The sequence below is a fragment of the Petaurus breviceps genome, unplaced genomic scaffold (genome assembly GCF_028583685.1).
Source record: "Petaurus breviceps papuanus isolate PSGF00001 unplaced genomic scaffold, PetGlider_PUasm1.0 140, whole genome shotgun sequence".
NCBI lineage: Eukaryota > Metazoa > Chordata > Mammalia > Diprotodontia > Petauridae > Petaurus > Petaurus breviceps.
The window spans coordinates 47,939,620-47,959,440 of NW_027185698.1; the positions used below are offsets into that span (position 1 = coordinate 47,939,620).

The 19,821-nt window shown below is 37.9% G+C and overlaps 1 protein-coding gene across 2 annotated transcripts in view; it reads left to right on the forward strand.

The window, feature by feature from the left end:
* ATRN (attractin) overlaps positions 1–19,821 on the forward strand; it is a 237,717-nt gene that overhangs the window by 82,817 nt on the left and 135,079 nt on the right. For both annotated transcript variants that reach the window (XM_069071714.1, XM_069071705.1), the window contains exons 7-11: positions 504–594; positions 1,587–1,830; positions 7,294–7,477; positions 9,391–9,545; positions 10,374–10,458. In XM_069071714.1, the coding sequence (XP_068927815.1) occupies positions 504–594; positions 1,587–1,830; positions 7,294–7,477; positions 9,391–9,545; positions 10,374–10,458 (759 nt within the window). The remainder of the gene's footprint in view (positions 1–503; positions 595–1,586; positions 1,831–7,293; positions 7,478–9,390; positions 9,546–10,373; positions 10,459–19,821) is intronic.

The following is a 19,821-nucleotide window of genomic DNA, read 5'->3' on the forward strand; positions in this document are numbered from 1 at the left end:
CGTGGTAGAGTGTATATAGAGGGGGCTCAGAGCTAAGAAGATCCAGGCTTGACTCCTGTCTTTGAAACATAACAGCTATGTGACACTGGGCACCATACTTAATCTTTCAGTTCTTTAGGCAGCTCTCTGGCAGTAGGTCGTAGAGGAAGAGCTGATTTGCATGGGTAGAGGGTGTTTCAGCAGTAACACAGGCCTGGTCTCTATCCTCATAATGAAGCAGTTGCACCAATTTGGAAGGGTTGGTCATCAGAAATACCTCTGTTGTCCACAGCAGTTATTAGTCGCTTTTCTTTCTTTATGAGTACCAGGGTCATCCCTGATATTTACCTATCCAAGTACTTACCTGGTGTAACTAGATGGCTTCTCCCTGCCCCCCCTCTCCCCCCCCCCCCCCCCCTCTGGCAAGTTTAGTGGGATTCTGTGGTGAAACTGATAACAAAGAATAGAATGTGAAATACTTTTCTTTTGTTTGAGTAAAAACATAATCTCTCCTTGTTGTACAGGTATGACCTTGATGCTGGGGAGTGGCTTCCACTGAACCAAACTGTAAACGATGTGGTTGTCAGATATGGTCATTCTTTGGCATTGTACCAGGTAAAATGTCTCCACTCAGGGATGAGAAATTTAACTTTTCTGTGATTGCTTTATTTTCATTATTCTATTGTTGTTAAAAAGAGATTTAACATGACTTTTGATTGGTTAAATCTTGCCTCCTATGTGGAAAACATAATAAAAGGCAGAGCAGTAGATAAGTAGAAATAAAGAGGAAGAAGTTTAAGGTGACTTTGACATCTATCAGTAATTTTTTAATAGAATTAAAATTGTATTAGGGAAATGTTAATTGTGGGGCAGAACACTGAAAATCCTAAAACAGATTGAAGCTGCTTATGTCATTAATTAGTCAGAAGCATATTTTTTCATAAATGTTTAGATCACTTGAAGAAAGAATAGCTATATTACCCAATAAGACTGTATAGTTTCACTTATTTTTTCTTTTTTCTGTGTTAGGGAGTAGTGTGAGAAACCTGTTGAGTTTTGTTTTTCCAAGTCATTTTATACTGCAAAAGACCTCATCAGAGAAAGACCAGGAAGAGTGGACAGGTGTTGGAGATATGGCATGTGATGAATTACAGTCTGACCTCTATAGGATCATAGATTTAGAACTGGAAGTGACCTTAGAAGCCATGGAGCACAACCCCCTCATTTTATAGATGAGGAAACTGAGGCACAGAGAGGTTAAATAACTTGCCCAGGGTCACACAGTTAGTAAGTGTCTGAAGTGGGCCTTGATCCTAGGTCTTCCTTACTCCAAGCCCAGTGCCCTATCTACTGCATCATGTTCATTCCTGCCTGAAAAAAAAAAATAGACTATAAGCTATATTTCAGTATCATACATTATATTAAAATTATGTTTTTGAAAATCACTTATATAGATTCTATACCTCTTCAGTGACTTTTCCAAATGTCTAGAATCTAAAAGCAGTCATTAAGAATTTACTATGTAATATAGAGTAGAAATAAATGACCTTTTTTCTTCTCTTCTCACGTTTGAGCCTTTTAACATTTCTTCCAAATTTTGTTTCTAGGACAAAATCTACATGTATGGAGGAAAAATTGATTCAACAGGCAATGTGACAAATGAGTTAAGGGTGTTTCACATTAAAAATGAATCATGGGTTTTATTGGCCCCCAAAGCAAAGGAGCAGTATGCAGTTGTTGGGCACTCAGCACACATTGTCACAATGAAAAATGGCCGAGTTGTCATGCTGGTCATCTTTGGTCACTGTCCTCTCTATGGCTACATAAGCAATGTGCAGGAATATGACATTGGTAGGTACATTATTGTCAGTGGTTGCTTTTTAACATTTATTACATAATTAACACTGAGCCAGTCTTTTCTCCTGAAACTTGGTTAATATTGATATATGGTATGGAAGATGAGAGGTGGCAAAATAGATTTGTATATTTCAGCCATTGACCAGTTTTGAAATCTTCAATATGAGAAATGTGGACATTTGGATAAGGTCTTGAAGTGACAAAAGTGATTATAGTACTGAAAATTTAGAACTATAAGAAAAATTTTAAGAAACTGAAATTATTTGATCTGTATAAAATGGAACTTCTTTCTACATTTCTTCTCTCCTTCATTACACTCCTACCTGAAAAAAAGCCCACAGAAACAAATAAACCAAAACCCAGTTTTCATTTTGTCTTGCCTATTCAGTTAAAAAAATCATGCCTGCTCTGTGTGAAACGCTAGATTTAAATGCTGGGTTTATGGAGAATACTGTATGTATTTCCATGCTGGGTAAGATGTCAAGGAGGAGAAGGTTTGATATCTGCCCTCAGAAGGTTGATATGTAGGACTGCATGACACCCCCAGATAACTTGTGTTAGTGGTCCTGTCACCATTCTTCATTAACTAGGCCTGGAACTTTAATGCCTGCCTTTTCCTTATATGCCACATTCCAACATCTTCAGTGCTCTAGAGGTTCTGCCTCCACACTGTTTTTCAGCTCTCTCTTCTCTTGTCCATTTTTATTGCCACCAGCCTATTATGGGCTCTTGATATAGGTCTTGGATGGTTCTACTTGTCTTCTAACCTAGTTTTCCTGCCTTCATTCTCCCTCTCCCTCCCCTCCCCTATTCTGTTTTATACTTTGCTATTCTCTAAGGGCCTTTACAGGGGGGCCTAGAACCTACCTACTAGCATGCAATCTTGCATACAGTCGCTCTTACCCAAATGTTTCATACTTTACTGCTACTGAACTTTTGTTCCTTCTCTTTCCTCCTCATGCTCCTCAGTTAGGAAAGCCTGGTATGCTTTTCACCTATTGAAATCTTGTCCTTTTTTCAAGACTTAGCTAAAATGTGGCCTCCTCCATGGAGCCTTCGCAGATCTTTAGTGACTGAATACCTCTTTTATGATAACAGTACAAAGATTATTACAAATATTTGACTATTTTGTATTATCACTCAGCTAGGTTGCAAGCTGCTTGAAGAAAGAACTGTGTAATGAAAAGAATTGCCTTTTGCAAACTTTAGAGGTTAACTGGGTGTGTTTTTTGTTTTAGGTAATGGAAAACACTTTAGTCAAGTGGGATAGTTTTTTTTTAAATCCTGATTGGTAAAAGAAATATCTAGTTATCTAAGTGTTTACATAGGAATGTGCATAGAATAGCAAAAATCTACCAGCAATAAGGTTTCCTGATTGGCTAAGGATGAATTCAGACTGTATTATAAACCATTGTATGGGTGCCAAAGCACCCAGGTGGACTAATTTGGAATTGAAGGAATGAAAGATGTCATTCTCTTTTTGAGGACTAGATGGGTAGCATAGTCAGGAAGAAATCTTACAGGCCTTGGACTCTGTGAAACTTTGGATTATAGGTTAGCATAACAAGCAGAAAATCATGAGCTAGGTAGTCTTCTATACACTCTGATTACCTGCAACTATATTGTTGATTTTTTCTGTATACTATATTTTATTTTTTAATAAATCCTTAAAAGAAAAATCTGAAAATGAGTATGGCTGATTTCTAGCTTAGGAAGCCACAAAAGCTCAGACTGGCACCTTGAACCGCAATTTAGAAATTGGAATTACTTAGAAATTAGTGAAGAACTTGCTTTGTAACCTTCTTAAAAGCTGGGACTTTGTTTTTCCCAATGTGAAATTGCATTGCAAAAGATTATTCTGATATTAGACTGAATTAATAGATTAGTACATTTGGGTAGGAAATAGGCCTTCTTCTGCCTTAGTTAGCTTTCATCTGGATCATTGTATTAAGTTCTGTTTGTTACATTTTAGGGAGGATGTTGACAGGTGCATTATCCAGAGGGTAGGGGAACAAGAGGACTGAAGACCATGTCATATGCCGATTAATGGAAGGAACTGAGTATGTTTAGCTTAGAGAAGTATGCTTGCTCTCTTGGAAGTATGTAAAAAAGATGTCTGTGGAAGAGGGATGAGATTTGTTCTGCTTGGCCCCAGAAAGTAGAACTAGGAGCAATGGATAGAAGTTTCAGAGAGAAAGTTTTTTGACTTGATGTCAGGAAGAACTTGCTAACCTTTAGAGCTGTGCAAAAGTAGAATAGATTCCATTGGTATGGAGTGGATGCCACATCAAATGGAGGCTGAATGATCCACCTCTTGAGGAGGAATTCCTCCTCAGATATAGATTGGACTAAAAGATAAAAATAGTTAAAATTTAAATAGCACTTTAAAGTTTGAAAAGCACTTTATGTATTTTATCTTCACAACTCTGTTGTAAGGTAGTTGTTATTATCCTTATTTTATAGACGAGAAAACTGGGGCTTTTGGACATTAAATAACTTGCCTAGAATCACACAGCTAATAATAATTTCAAGTAGGACTTGAATGTGCTCAGGTCTTTCTGACTTCCAGTGCAGGACTCTATTAAATATGGGTTGTATAAGCTAGTATTGCATTGATGTTATATTTCCCTTTCCCTTAGATCTGTCCCCTATATCTTTTCCCAATCCCAAACCAAAATTCTACCTCCAGACCCACAAGATCTTGCTGTGTTCCAGGACATTATTAGGCTATTGTGATAGCAGTTGTTATTGCAATACAATAACTTACCCCATGAGATCACTTCCAAGGGGAGCTTAGACTGCCTTCTGTTATATAAGTGATAGAGAGAAGCCAGCCAGGGTCTCCTGATTTGTCTTTAGTTTTAGCATTAATGAGGTTTAGCACTGTTGCCCTCTCAGTTGTGCTGTGAAGTGAGGCTGTTTCTCCTCTTCACATCACTTGATTGGAATTGTAAAAGGGATTGAATTGACTGTGAAGGAAGTTGTCATTGTATTCCCAGCTCCTTAGTGTACTTGAGAAGCTGATGCACTAGAGGAGCCCTGCTCTCTCAAGAACCTCTTGGGAAGGTCTACTTCTGCTCTCTGGAGCTGTGGGGAATACAGCTTACATTTCTTTTCTATAACTAATAGTCCTTCAGTCAGTTGGCAAACATCTATTTGTTAATAACAGATAAGCACTGTTCTGGGTGTGAGGGATGCAGTGACAAAAATGAAGCTGCTCCTGACTTAGATGCCATATACATATATTAGCATAAAGTGAATACATCAAAAAGAAATAAAAGGTTATCTTATAGGGAAGGTAGCAGCATTTGGGGCTTGGGAAAGACTCAGTAGAAGGTAGTACTTGATCTCCAACATCTACTTATGTCCTTGATCCCATTCTCTCCCTTTTAATTATTTGAAGATATCTAGTAAGTCTCCTCTGCAATTTCTTTTCCCAACTAAAGATGCCCAATGTCTTTAACTGTGCTTCATATGGCAGTTTGCAGTTTCTCAGGATCCATCCTTTGTTGTATGCAATTCCATTTATCAGTATCCTTCTTAAAATATAGTAGTCAAACTGAAATCCTGTTTAATCTTGAAAAAAACCATTTGTGCTTTTCGTTTTTTTTTAAATAGCTAAGTATAGGAATTCACATTTATTTATATTGCATTGAATCTTACTCACTTTACTCATCATTCTAGTCTGCTGAATCTTTAAATCCTCAGAATCTCAAACTCAGAAGAGTCATGACGGATCACCTTGTCCAACTCGGACTGGAGTTCCCTGTATAACATCATCTTTGACAAGTGATTATCTGAAAGCTACTTGATTACCTCCATTGTTGGGGAAACAGCTACTTTCTGAAGTAGTGCATTCTACTTTTAGGTACTTCTGACTGTTAGAATTTTTGCCTTACTTGGAGGAAATATATTCTTTGCAACTTCTGTTTGTTATTCCTACCTTGTCCCTTTGGATTCAAGTGTAATCACTCTTTGACATGTTAGCTTTTCACATAGGTCTGGGTCAGAGTTGTAAATGCGTGCCAGCTCCCTAACACCTGGCTTCTCTCCTTACTGTCTCGGCACCAGTATCTTATCCTCTCCTTGGGCTCTGTAACCAATACCTCCTTGGTGTAGTATATTCTTCTTTTAGCCTCTCATGGTTAAACTATGAGGAACTGGCTATTAAGGAAGCAGATTTATACAATACAGTTGTTCACACAAAATCATTTCGCTTTTCTAGCTGATAGTAATCTTAGTTGCAGTCCATCATTTAGTACACTGGCCATTCCACCTGAGAAATTAGTACTAAGGAGTAAGTGTATATTGCCTGATAGTTACCCTGGCACTCAGACATGAGAGGAATAGGATAAAACCTCATCACTTTAATTTGGTTTTAAGGCCTGTTAGTACTACAGCAGAGAGCCCAGGCCTCTTAACTGACAAGACTAGAAAATGACTTTGCTTGGGTTTCAGCCATTAATTCTGAATTTTTTCCCTTGACCTCCCTTTCTTTTCTACTTCAATTCCCAGAATGTCCATGGAAACTTTATTCAAATCAGGATATTCTGTTAGTTTGTTTCTCTTTGTCCTTAGACAGTACTTTGTACTGTGTCTTCCTCGAGGGGAAAAGGTTTTGACAGTGGACATGGCCTTAGAGTTCTGAAGCCAGGCTGTTTCTGATTCAAGAAGTTTTCCTGGAGAGCAGTCTGCATTAAGTCTAAATAGGCGACAGTGGGAGGTGTAATTTCTTTATATTCTGTCACCTTTTCTTAGGTTTTCTATTGTGCCTGGCTTAGGGTTGTGTAACCCAGAGAGATTTTACCTTTCATTGACTGTCTAGCTCTCACAGTCTGGGCTTGGGTAGGGCTTACTTACCTGTTTAACCTCTGTTGACTTTGTAATTCTTGCTGAATATGCTAGATACAAAGAGTAGAAAAAAAGGTCACCTGTTCTGCCTGGAACCTGATCAGTTTTGATTTCTTAACAATTGGCATAGTTCAGGGGTAGGGAATTTGGTAGTGGAATCAGATTGCCATTAGTAATTTTATAATCTGTCATAATTTTATTATTCAGAGTTTTGAAAATGAAAATTACTTATTATTTTAAAAAGAAAAAAGCCCACCAGCAATTTAATTCTTTTCTTCTTTTACTATAAAGACCTCATGAAAAGTCATGGGCATTTAATAAACACTTGTAGTAAATTAGAGTTAAATTTTACTCAGATGCCCCCTATAGATAAAAGTTCATTAAAATTAAAATTTGAGTATTTAACAAGTTGGTGTTTTCCAATCCACCTGAATTATCTACTATTTCTGTTGCAATTGTTTTACTTATTATTAATGGTAATTTAAAAATGAAAATTGATCAACTGAACTGTCTGCTAATGTCTTTTCTCTTTATCTTTCACATATATTAAGATTACAAAGTTGAGTAATCTGTAGTATTTGACTTTAATTGCATTTCCTTTTTTAGATAAGAATACATGGAGTATTTTACAAACTCAGGGTGCTCTTGTACAAGGAGGTTATGGCCACAGTAGTGTTTATGATGCCAAGACAAATTCCCTCTACATACATGGCGGTTATAAGGCTTTCAGTGCCAACAAATATAGACTTGCTGATGATCTGTATAAGTATGATGTGGATACTCAGATGTGGTAGGTATTTTTTCCTTAATATAATTATTGACTTTGTCCTTTGATGTATGATATTGCACAGAGGTAAGTTAGGAAGTACAGAGTAACTCATATTCCCCCTTTCTGCATTATTATGTAGAAAAGTGGAGAAAACCATCTTCAGCCTCTACTTCTTGTTGGCTTTTCACATCTCTGTAGTGCCAGAGTAAATCCCTAGCTGGCTAGAATTCTTAGAGATTGAGTTATTGTGGATTGTCAAGTCTTGACGAAATTTAGTCTTACATGCACTCAAACTTTAATGTTTTGGGAAGGAGATTTTCCCAGCTCAGTCACAAACATCCCTTCTTAAGTAGTATTTTCTGCACACAATTTAATGGGTTTTTTTAAAGACTATGTTTTCCTATGTCACCCAAACTAGAAGTGCAAGGGCCACTCACTGCCCAGTCCCACTCCTGTCCTCATTAGAGCTTTGACCTGCTCTGTTTTCTACCTTGGTGCCAGTTCCATCCCTCTTCAGACTATCTGGTTCCCCCTCACTCTCACTTTATTAGTATAAAATTTAGTGCAGATACCCAGTGGCTGAGCCTACTGAAGCTTGGAACTCCCTACCAGAAGAAAAGGAATTAGAGGTGTGCACCATCAGCAAGGCAGTTTAATAGTGTTTTTTGTTGTTGGTGCCTTAGTCTCAGGGTCATTACTATAAACATCTTATTTTTCTGTGCTTCAATAAAGTTATATTTTCAGGGGCTGTTAAAGTGTAATAGACCTATTTGCCCCTTCATTAAATGACCTGAGCAGGCTGTGTTTTTTGAGTTCTTGTTTGAGATTTTGGCTATCAGTTTTTGCTCCTGTCTGCTTGTATAGCTCATTTAATTTTGTACTCCTAATTCACACAAGGGATTTGAAAAATAGGTTCTTCAACCTGTCAGAATTGTCTGTTAAGTAAAAATAAATAAACTCTTGAGTCTGGGCCCAAGGGCTTTACTTTGAGTAAAGTGCATGAGTTTTGAATAAACTTTGTGACTACTCAGAAGCCTTTTTCATTTGCATTTTCCTTGTGGATAACTGGGGTGCTGTTATTTAATCTAGATTAGTCTGTAATCCATGTTATATAGATAAGCAGAATATTTACTCTTACCTCATAAAATAAATGTGATAATAAAATCCTGATAATTATAATAAGTATAAAGTGACTCATTTGAGATATGAAATCTAGTTATAACAGTTATGTTATCTGAGCATTGAATAGAATTGGCACAGTATTTTGGAATTTTAAAATTCCATTAAAAAGTTACTAAGCGCACATCTGATTTTCATCTATTTCTCAAAAGCTATGTAGGTTTTGTGACTTTAGTAATGGGGGAGGGGTTGAGTTCCTATAACTTATGTTAGTCAAGCAGGAAATATTTAGTTGTGTGTTTTTTTTTTCCAGAAGAAATTTCAGTTTATGTCCCTGAATAGACTGAATTTGATTTTAGGGGAGGGGAAAAACAAGACAAAGCAAATTATAGAAGTATTAGTCAAAGGACCTGGGTTTTGATTCCTGAGTCTTCTGCCTACTATCTTTGGGTTGATCACTTGCTTTCTCTCAGCCTCAGTTCCTTCATTTGTAAAATCAGGGAAAAGGGTCAGATGATGTCTAAGACTCTTATCAGTTCTATAGACTATGAGCTAAATCTTTGGAGGAAAATGTAGCTGTTGAAAGTGATAAGTTCGCAGGAGCATGGTAGTAATTCACACTTATGTAGAACTTTATTTTAAATATGAAATGCCCTGACAACAAGGGAGAAACCATACAATGACTATTGTATACAATGTATACAAATACATGAATATTCATGTATTTTTTGTTAAAAATTAATGAAATGTTATTATGTATTTGTCAGTGATTAAGAAGTATTTTTAAAATACCTTTTCTTCCCTTAACTTAAAAGGACCATTCTTAAGGATAGCCGTTTCTTCCGTTATTTGCACACGGCTGTGATAATCAGTGGAACCATGCTGGTATTTGGAGGAAACACACACAATGATACTTCTATGAGCCATGGTGCCAAGTGCTTTTCATCAGATTTCATGGCCTATGATATTGGTAAGTTTTCCAAGCTGATTTAGCATTAAAGGAGCTTCTTTGTAGTTTATTCAACTGTAAAATGGAGATAATAATAGCACATACCTCCTCAGGCTTTTGTGAGGATCAAACGAAATGATATTTATAGAGGGCTTAGCACGGTGCTAGATAGTGGGTGCTTAATAAATGCTTATTTCCTTTCCTTCCTGTCCGTCCTTTTGAACCTTTTGAAAAATGTGCCTTTATATTGGATATGATAGTACAGGGAAGAGAGATGTGAGGTTCCTCTTTTTAGACCCATTTAACAGTTTTCACATTTTCAGAAAGGCACTGGTAGTCTAGTCCTTTTTTTCTGACATATTTTGGGTTAAGTAGTGTTAGAAAGTAATTTTTTGAGAGGGGGTTAAATTACCTGTTAGACGGGACCTTTCCTTTCTGAATTTAAAATGCCCTGTACTGTGGAATGCACCAGTAATTTTTCTGTAAGGAGTGATCTCAGAAGACCTTTTTGATAGACTTCCTGAGTTGTTATATTTCATTGGGGCAAATGAATGTGCTTTAACAGGGTTCTTCAAACCAGCACTACCCACACTTGATTAAAAATTACTAAATGTGGTTACCTTTAATGACCAGTAGAGGGTAGTGTTTGCCCACACGGGAACATATACATGAACTTGAATGCCACATATCTTTTCAAAAGTAGATGAATTCCATCATCAGTTCATTATTGAGGGAAATAGAGACATTTTGGGAGTGTTGAGATTGTTCTAGCCTTTCCCTCCTCAAAACAGTGTCATAACCTGGATATCATGAATGATAAGCACTTTTGAAATGTCTTTCAACTTCTAGCTTGTGATCGCTGGTCAGTACTTCAAAGACCTGATCTTCATCATGATGTTAACAGATTTGGCCACTCAGCAGTCTTGTATAACAGGTAACTGGACTTAAAGTGCTTGCTAATTTCATCTTTTTTAAGGTCATGACTTAAAGTGAAATTCCATGGTGCTGAGAATATACAGTGAAACTAAAGGCACAGGTTAATAACATCAAATTTTAAAACTGTGCTTTAAGACAAATAGAGGGTATTAATATATAGAATTGAGTTAAAGTTTTCTTATTCATAGGCTCATACATTCCATTGATTTTTTTCTTACAGTATTAAACAATTGTGAATTTCTATTATTTGTATTTTGATTCTTTCAAAGCTGTATTGATATTAGGAGCTTACATTTCATTTTTTTCTAAGCAACAAGAGGGAAATAATGTCATGTTATAATTGCTTTTATTATGATTAAAAAAATTAGTATGTGGGTGGGACACATTTGGTAGGGCTATATGTAGGCATGTGGGTTTCCCCCTCAGATGTTAGCTATTTCCTAGAGAGAGGCTAATCATTCAGTAAATTAATTGATGAATAGTTGTTAACTGTCCATTCTTGGTTAGTTGCTGGGAGTACAAATACAAATAATGAAACAATCCCTTCTTTCAAGGAGCTTAGAACAGGATTGAGCTTCAGATTCAAGGCTAGGTGAATGATATAGAAGAACATTTTAAAATAAAGGAGCACTCTTTGAAAAGCTGGGGTTAGGTCTTATGCTACCCTTGGAATCAGAAAGGCTTGGACCATAGGCAAATGCCTAGTAAAGGACCAGGACCTCAGGATGTTTCACGTGTGTTTTAACATTTGTGTGTGTCTGATCCCTTGCCATGTGGCTATATGAATACTGACCTGGTGCCACATGTGAATTCTGACTTTCAGTCTCAGACCCTTCTGCCTGACCACTTTCTATCCCTTGTCCCTCCTTCAACTCTTTGATATTAGGAGAGGGAACACTGTACTTGTATGGTACACTGTACACTTGTACCCTGTACTTCATCATCAGGATCCTGGGAGTTAGAGGCCCTAACTAGTGCCTATGGTTAGCCCATTTGTACCTCCTCTTCCCCTAATCTTAGTGACTCAGACTTCCATCTCCCAGGACAAAACCCTTCTTTCCTCCTCCTCACTATACATTTATTTCCATCCACTTCAGTACTACCATACTCCAGTCCCTGTCTTTTGCCCTCCATTTCCATTGTTGCAACCCCCATTCTGAAATGAATGCACTTCTTTTCATTTTCAATTTTTTCAACTTCTTTCTACCATCTTGCACAAACAGAAAACCTGACTGTCTTACAGAACATCACTAATTGCAGCATCTCTCATGCTGGTTCTGCCTTCTTTCTTGTCCTCCCATAAACTGGTCTAGGAAAAGAATAGTAGGTTTTGTTATTAACTGCCACCTCCAGATCTTCCATCTGCCACCAACCCTCTGCCTCTCTTCCTCTGAGGCTTACTTTATCCAGAGAGATTGTCTGGTCCAAATCTTTATTGTTATCTCTTGGAGAGGCCATTGGCTTTCCTTTCTTCAGGATTTCATTACCTGATTCTTTACATTTTTTCTTCCTACCCCAATCCCAGCACTTGTAGTTGGGTATTTCAGTATGTACATTGTTGTTTCCAACCCTATTCATTTATTTCCTCAGCTCTCATGATCCTTTACTTCACTTTGTGTCAGCCACTTACAAAGATGGTCATAACTTAGAAGTTACTGTCACCCATGACTGTGCCACTTCAGAAATCAGAGAATTTGAGAGACTTTCTAGTCCAGCAATGCCTGAAAGGACTCCCCACTGTAAAAATCCCCGACAAATGTTCATGTAGGGTCTGTTTGAAGACCTCCAGTGAAGTACCCCTGACTTCTTGAGGCAGAATATTCCAAATGCATAAACTTAAACTCAGAAATTACCCCCTCTGACCACAATTTCTTGTTTTTTCCATTTTTCCTTATGTCTCATTCCTCCTAAACCTGTTCTTTGGTCTTATAAAGCGTCTAGTCCCTCCATTTCTCTCTTTTTACCTTCACTATCCCCTTCTATTTTTGCATTCAACCCTCCACAGCTCCACAGTTGATCATTTCAATTGTGTACAGCCTTCTTTGCCCTCTTTTCCTTTTGACATTTGATCCCTGCCAATAGTCAATCCTGGATCACTCTCTTGCCCCCTGCTTTCTCTTAAACTGTGAACTTTGTTGGAATAATTTCTTATTTCAGTGTCAACTGGGTCCACTATATTTTTTTTTTACTAAATTTGTAATTTAGTAAATTTGTAAAGTAAACTTGAATTTACTAAATTCAAGTGGCTCCCACATGGCCAAACTTTTATTCGTCCTTTAATGATTTTATCTCACTTTTTCTTTGTAAGTGTTCCAAGTCTTATTTGTTAAGGGTTTGTTCTTTGTTCCCACCCCCACCCCCAACATACTTACTTCCAACTTTACTTAGAAAAAAGAGCTATCAGCTGTGAGTGTACTTCTCTCCCCCAGTTCATGCCCCTAAAATCTCCCTGTATCTTTTGTTTCATGTTTTTTTAACTTATTAAAAAATATATACATCTGTCTTACTTCACTTCCTCTTCCCTTTAAAAAAGCACAAAAAAATTCAGCAAAATTAGCTGATACATATATGTTATCTGTGACAGCATATGGAACATTTCACATTTATGGCCCTTCACCTCTCCAATGAAAGAAAGAAGGTACATTTTCTCATTTCTTGCCTCAATACATCTTTTCTTCCTTTACTCCTGCTTCCTTTTAAAAAATATTTGTTTACTTAGTTTTAGTTTTCAAAATTCATTTTTATAAGATTTGAGTTTTAAATTTTCTCTCCTTTATTCCCTCCCCCTCCCCAAGATGGTGTGCAATCTGATATGGGATATACATGCACAATTACATTAAACATATTTCCACATTAGTCATGTTGTAAAGAAGAATAAGAACCAAAGGGAAAAACCATGAGAAAAAAAAAACAAAAAAAGAGAGAGAGAAAATAGTATTCTTGGATTTGCATGCAGATTCCACAGTTCTTTCTCTGGATGTGGACAACATTTGCCATAATGAATCCCTTGTAATTGTCTTAGATCGTTGCATTGCTGAGAAGAGCTAAGTCTATCAGAGTTGGTCATTGTACAGTGTCGCTGTTACTATGTACAATGTTTTTCTGGTTCTGCTTACTTTACTCAGCATCAGTTCATGTAAGTCCAGATTTTTCTGAAGTCCACCTACTCATAATTTCTTATGGAACAATTGTATTCCATTATGTTCATATACCACAACTTGTTCAGCCATTCCCCAATTTATGGGCATTCCTTCAATTTCCAATTCTTTTGCCACCACAAAAAGAGCTGCTACAAATGCTTTTGTACATGTGGGTCTTTTGCCCATTTTTATAATCTTTTTGGGATACAGCCATAGAAGTGGTATTGCTGGGTCAAAGGGTATGCACAATTTAGTAGCCCTTTTGGCATAATTCCTACTCCTGCATCTAAGGACAACATGACTCTTCCTGCCAACGACAAACCCACTTTTCCTTGTGCTCTTGATTCCATTCTCTCCTCTTAGAGCTTGTTCCATTGATGATTCAGTTCCATTAAATCTCTCTCTCTCGCTCTCTGTCTCTGTCTGTCTCTGTCTCTGTCTCTCTTTCTCTCTCTCTGTCTCTGTCTCTGTCTCTGTCTCTCTCTGTCTCTCTCTGTCTCTCTCTGTCTCTCTCTCTCTGTCTCTCTCTCTCTGTCTCTCTCTCTGTCTCTCTTTCTGTCTCTGTCTCTCTCTTTCTCTCTCTTTCCCCCCCCTCTCCCCCTCCTTCCTTCCCTCCCCTTACCCTCCATGTCTCCCAGTCTCCTTTCTTTTCTTTCTCCCTCCTTAGATCTATAGACTTGCTCAATCGAGTTGACTCCCTCAGGACAGAAGCCTTATTTCTTTGCCAGTGTTCTAAGGCTATTACTCTGCATTTCCTTTTTTTTTTACTGCCAGATTCTTTTTTTTTTCCTTTTTTTGGAGGGCAATTGGGGTTAAGTAACTTGCCCAAGGTTACATGGCTAGTTTTTTGTGTGTGTGTGGGCGCCCCTGCTGCCAAATTCTCAGGAAGAATTATCCACACCTACTTCTTCTACTTCTTTACCACCCAGCCCCTTATAATCTAGCTTCTCTCCCTACCACTCTACTGTAATTGTTCTTTCATCTGTAAAAAGCAGGGAAAGTGTTGTAGGCATTTACAGTGAGTTTGTGATGTTTATCTTTATGCCATGGCCAAGAAATTGTCATTGATCCCTCAAATTACCAGGTTCCTTCTTAAAAGAGTAGATACAAGGACTTGAGGAACTGCCTTTCTAGGCTTTCAGGGACAATGAAACATTTATTTTTTTTTAAATGAGGTATCAAATAAAAACAAATAATTATCTGAAATGGCAGAAGGGAATCCTGACCTGTATCTTGAGGTTGAAAAGTATGAGAATGTGATACAGAGATAAAGAGAAGTTTGGGGGATCTGTAAACGCATAGACTTGAGCAATAGATGTGAGGTTCTTTCTGAAGAGGACTGAGGGAAGTAGATCCAGCAGAGGCAACAGCTGCTTGTTAGCTAAGGAATGATTTCAGGTAAACTACCAAGAAGAATCAAGGAAGAAGATATGAATAGTTGGGGAGGGGAGTAATTCCCTGCTTAGCTCTCCCAAAACAGTTATTTCTTAACCCAGGACTGATAGAAGAGGGATCTGGTATTTTCCTGGGGCATATATATATATATGGTTTCTAGAGATATGGATTCAAATCCTGTCTTTGATACTATCTGTGTGATCCTGGGGGAAAAAGTCATAACCTCTCTGGGCCTGAGTTTCTTCATCTGTACAATGAGAGGGTTGGGCCAGACGGCCTATGAAAACCCTTCCAGTTCTAGAGTGATGATCCTTTGATTTCTTAACTTCTAAATATGATGACTTTGTCTCTCTGTCATCTTCCATTTTGACCCTGCTAAAGCTTTTAGTAATGTTAATCTTTCTTAATGAACTCACTCCTTTTCCTTTGCTTCTGGGATATTGCTTTTTCCTGGTCCTCCTTGTTCCTGTTTAATCATTCCTTAATTTCATTTGCAAGATCATCACCCATTTTCTGTTTGCTTAATTTGGAAGTATCCCCAGGATTCTGTCTTGGACCTTGTTATTATTATGTTTGCTTGGTGATCTTAGGTCCTGTGCTTAAATTATCATCTTCTAAATTTATGGATCTTATCTTAATTTCTCTCCTGAATTTTATTTCCGTGTCATCAGCTGCCTCCTGGATAGACCATAGACATCTTAAAGACAGAGCTTATTCTTATTCTCTAAAGCCACCCTTCCTCCAAACTCACCTTGGTGGCCAGGTTTCATTAAGGATAGAGGCAGTGTAGTACATAGGTGAAAAGAATACTAGATTTGTAGTTACAGGAACTGGGTTTAAATATTTGCTTTGCCACTTATTCCTTTTATAACCTTGGGCAAATCACATGAGCTTTGTGATCTGAATTTCCTTGTCTGCAGAAGGAAGGGATTGAACTAGCTGAGAGATTCCTTCCAGGTCTGAGTCTATAATTCTGTATGGGTACTAGTAGTAGGCCTTGTGTTTTATTTAGGCTTGTTCTTCTGTTTTTGCATTTGGGCTATTTGTGGCACTAAAATGGAATGATTTACTTATGCCTTGTTAGTAGAAACTCCTGGGCAGGGGTGGCTAGGTGGCGCAGTGAATAGAGCACTGGCCCTGGAATCAGGAGGACCTGAGTTCAAATACGGCCTCAGACAATCAACACTTACTAGCCGTGTGACCTTGGACAAGTCACTTAACCCCAGTTGCCTTGCCCTCCCCTTCCAAAAAGCAAAAAATAAAAAAAAAAAACTAAAAAAAAAAAGAAACTCCTGGGCAAATATTTTTGTGGTATGACATGGTGGATAGAGTGTTGGACTTGGAATCAGGAGACCTCTTTCCTCACTAACATTTGCAGAGTCCCTTAGAGTTTTGCAAAGTGCTTTATGTACATTACCTCAGTTGAGCTTTCCCTGTAATACCTAATGGTGTAGTGGGCTAGGCACTGGGCCTGGAGTCAGGAAGACCCAAAGCTGCCCTCAGACACTTACTGGCTGTGATCCTGGGCAAGTCACTTTGTCTCTGTTTGCCTTTATTTTCTCATCTGTAAAATGGGGATAATTATGGCACCTGCCTCTCAGAGGTATTACGGGGATAAAATGAGATGATATTTGTAAGCTGCTTTGCCAACATTTAAGTGCTCTGTAAATGTTAGTCGTCGTCATCATCAGGTGTGAATTTTTATCATTATTAATTCATTAAACATATAATGAAGACTAATTATTTGATCCTATTAAATGGTTCTATGACTGGCTCAGCATTCAGAAGGCCTGAGGATGAATGAAATGTCCTAGTCTTTTTCCCCTTTGGGGATTAGACTAAATGATTTTAAAAATCCCTTCTGGTCAGAGATCCCATAATGTTTCTGTGGCTTCCTATGACCTCTTAGTACTTTTGACCTGGAGTCAGGAAGATCTGAATTCAAATCAAGCCTCAGATATTTACTAGCATTGTGACCCTGAGTAAATTACTTAGCTTTCTTTGCCTCAGTTTCTTCAACTGTAAAATGGGGATAATAATAGCACCTAATTCAGGGTTATTGTGAGGATCGAGCATGATAATACATGTAAAAGTGCTTAGCATAGTGCCTGATAAGCAGTATGCATTATACTAATACTTTTTTTCTTGCTTCTCTTCCCTTTCCCAGAAAATAAATAATTTTTTAACCTCATTTGTTTTCTTCATATGACAATAAATTGTCAAAGCCTAGGAGTGCCTGGCAGTAACCGCAACCAGTATTTGAAATCTCTTTGGACATATGATTGGCCAGTTCTAGTTGGACAATGCAGCTCCTTCATTCTTCCCTTCTTTCCTTCCTTCCTCCATTCCCTCCTTTCCCCCCTCCTTCCCTCTTCTCCTTCCCTCTTCTCTCTCTATCCATATAGGGAATCATGCCTTTACCTCATGGTACTCTGCCCAAAAGAATATAAATTTTTATTATTATAACCTTGTGAGATATCTTGGGTTTATAGATGATATTTTTTTAAGGACCGTGTCTTAAACCCAAATCACTTTGGCTCTCATTGATTGGCCAACAGTAGGTCACAACCCAAGCCTCACTTGGTCATTGTGTGAACTTTGATGACTCAGAGTAAGTGTAAATACTGTTTTGGCCAGAAACCCTAAGGGTCTTTCTTCCCCTTCCAGACTGATTATTTTGTTGTTTTTGAGGAGGTAAAAGAGGCCATTCTTTACCTCATTTCTTACCTAGCCTTGTCTCAGTTAAAGTAAGACCTGAGAAAGACCTTAGCTTAAAAAGGCCAAGGCCTCCACCTGCTTTCAGGGCCATCTCCAGTCATCCTGAATTATATCTTGCCACTGGACCCAGATGGTTCTGGAGGAGAGAGTAAGGCTAGTGACTTTGCACAGCCCTGCCTCACTTAAATCCAATTCACTGGCTTTTCATGACAACATCTTCCTGATATCATGGTTCTCTTCGAGAATAGGAAGAACAGACCACAAACAAATGACCTGCAGTGAATTCCCTGGGATTTGACATTTATTTTTGAGAATCACTATCCTGGACTAGTTCCTTTTGTCTAACTTGTAATCAGGCTAGAGAGGGTCTCCCTAGAAATCTTTTGCTAAGAACAATATTAATAAGGGAAATATGGTCTAATTACCTAATTGAGTTGTGCTTCCCTACCATTGTCCTCAGAGAAAAACAGAGGAATGAAGTCTCTCCTTCCTAGGCTGTGAGTAATAATCAGGGCTAGCGCTGGGAGGATACAGGGAGCCCAGACACCCAGAAACATGTCATCTCTTTGGCCCCTTCTTTACTTGTTCAGGATTTGATGATATCTGTAGGGAGTCAAGAAGTCCAATGTTCCATACTGCCTCTAGGGGATTCTTTTCTTAGAATTGTTTAATACAACTCTTTTTGGATACCTGAATGATGGACTAAATGACCATGGAGAATCACTTCTTAACCTTTAATTCTATATTACATTCATGACTGTGTGTGAATATATATATAGGAGATCATGAACCCCTTCACAGTACTTATTAGTACTATAGACTAGACATGATCCGAGATGCAGAAATGAGTTTGGGTAATGATACAGTAGACTGTGTGCTTTTAAATTTATAATGTTTTAACACATTTTTAATGGATTTTGAAAGGGGTGCTTCCTAGAACCATTTAGCTTTAAGAAAAAGTATGCATGTAGTAGCTAAAGATGGACAAGAATGAAAGGTGGAAACAGGATGCACGTAGAGAAAGATATTTGTAGAGATTTGTGAAAAATACGATTACTTCTTCCACATATACGTAGCCATTGACAAGGGCATCTATTGCAGAATCTTAAAGGTTTCTAAGGGACCTCAGAACTCATCAGCTTCTACCTCAAGCAACAGTAACTCCTGCAACATTCTGACAAATGATTATCCAGTCTTTGAACTTTTCTTATGACAAGGAGCTTTTCCTGAGGTAGCCATTCCCATTTTTTGAGGGCTCTTATTGTTAAGTTCTTCCTCTATGTTGAATTTAAATATGCATCTGTGTAATTACATTTCCTGACTCCATGACTTTTTACCAAATAGCCTCCATGTCTGTAATACACTCCCTTCTCATTTCTTCCTTGGCTTCCTTTTAAGTCTCAGCTAAAATCCCACATTCTGTGAGAAACCTTTCTTGATTCCCCTTAGTGCTAGTACCTTCCCTCTGAGATTATCTCTAATTTATCCTGCAAGTGTCTTGTTTGTAAATAGTTGTTTGACTGTGGACTCTTCCATTAACTTTATGAACTCCTTGAGGGCAAGACTGCTGTGGCCTTTCTTTGTATCTCAAGTTCTTATCATAGCTCCTGGCTCTTAACTTGGCTTGTATCCCTTGGTCCTAATTCTACTATCTGGGGCTAAGCAGAACATTTGTTCTCCTCTTCCCATGACAGCCACTTAAGGATGTGAAGATAGTGATCAGATTTCTTCTAATTCTTTTCAGTTTTAGACTAAACCATCCCAGTTCCTTCAGTTGATCTTCCTTTGACATAGTTTTCTGAACACACATTTTACTGGTTGCCATCCTCTGGACCTGATCCAGTTTGTCAGTATCACTACTAATATGTGAGGCCCAGACCTAAATACATTACTCTGAGGTCTGAGCAGGGTACTGTGCAGGATGGTGATTATTTCCCTTGTTTTAGGTAATGTACTTTTTTCCATATAGCCTAACATTACAGTGGGAAAATAATTTCTTTTCCACTTGTCACACCAAACTCTTAGTCATATTAAGTTTTATAGATAAGAAAAATCTTGAATTAAAGGTCATCTATTTCAACCCAGTACATCTGTTTCCTTTAGCATCC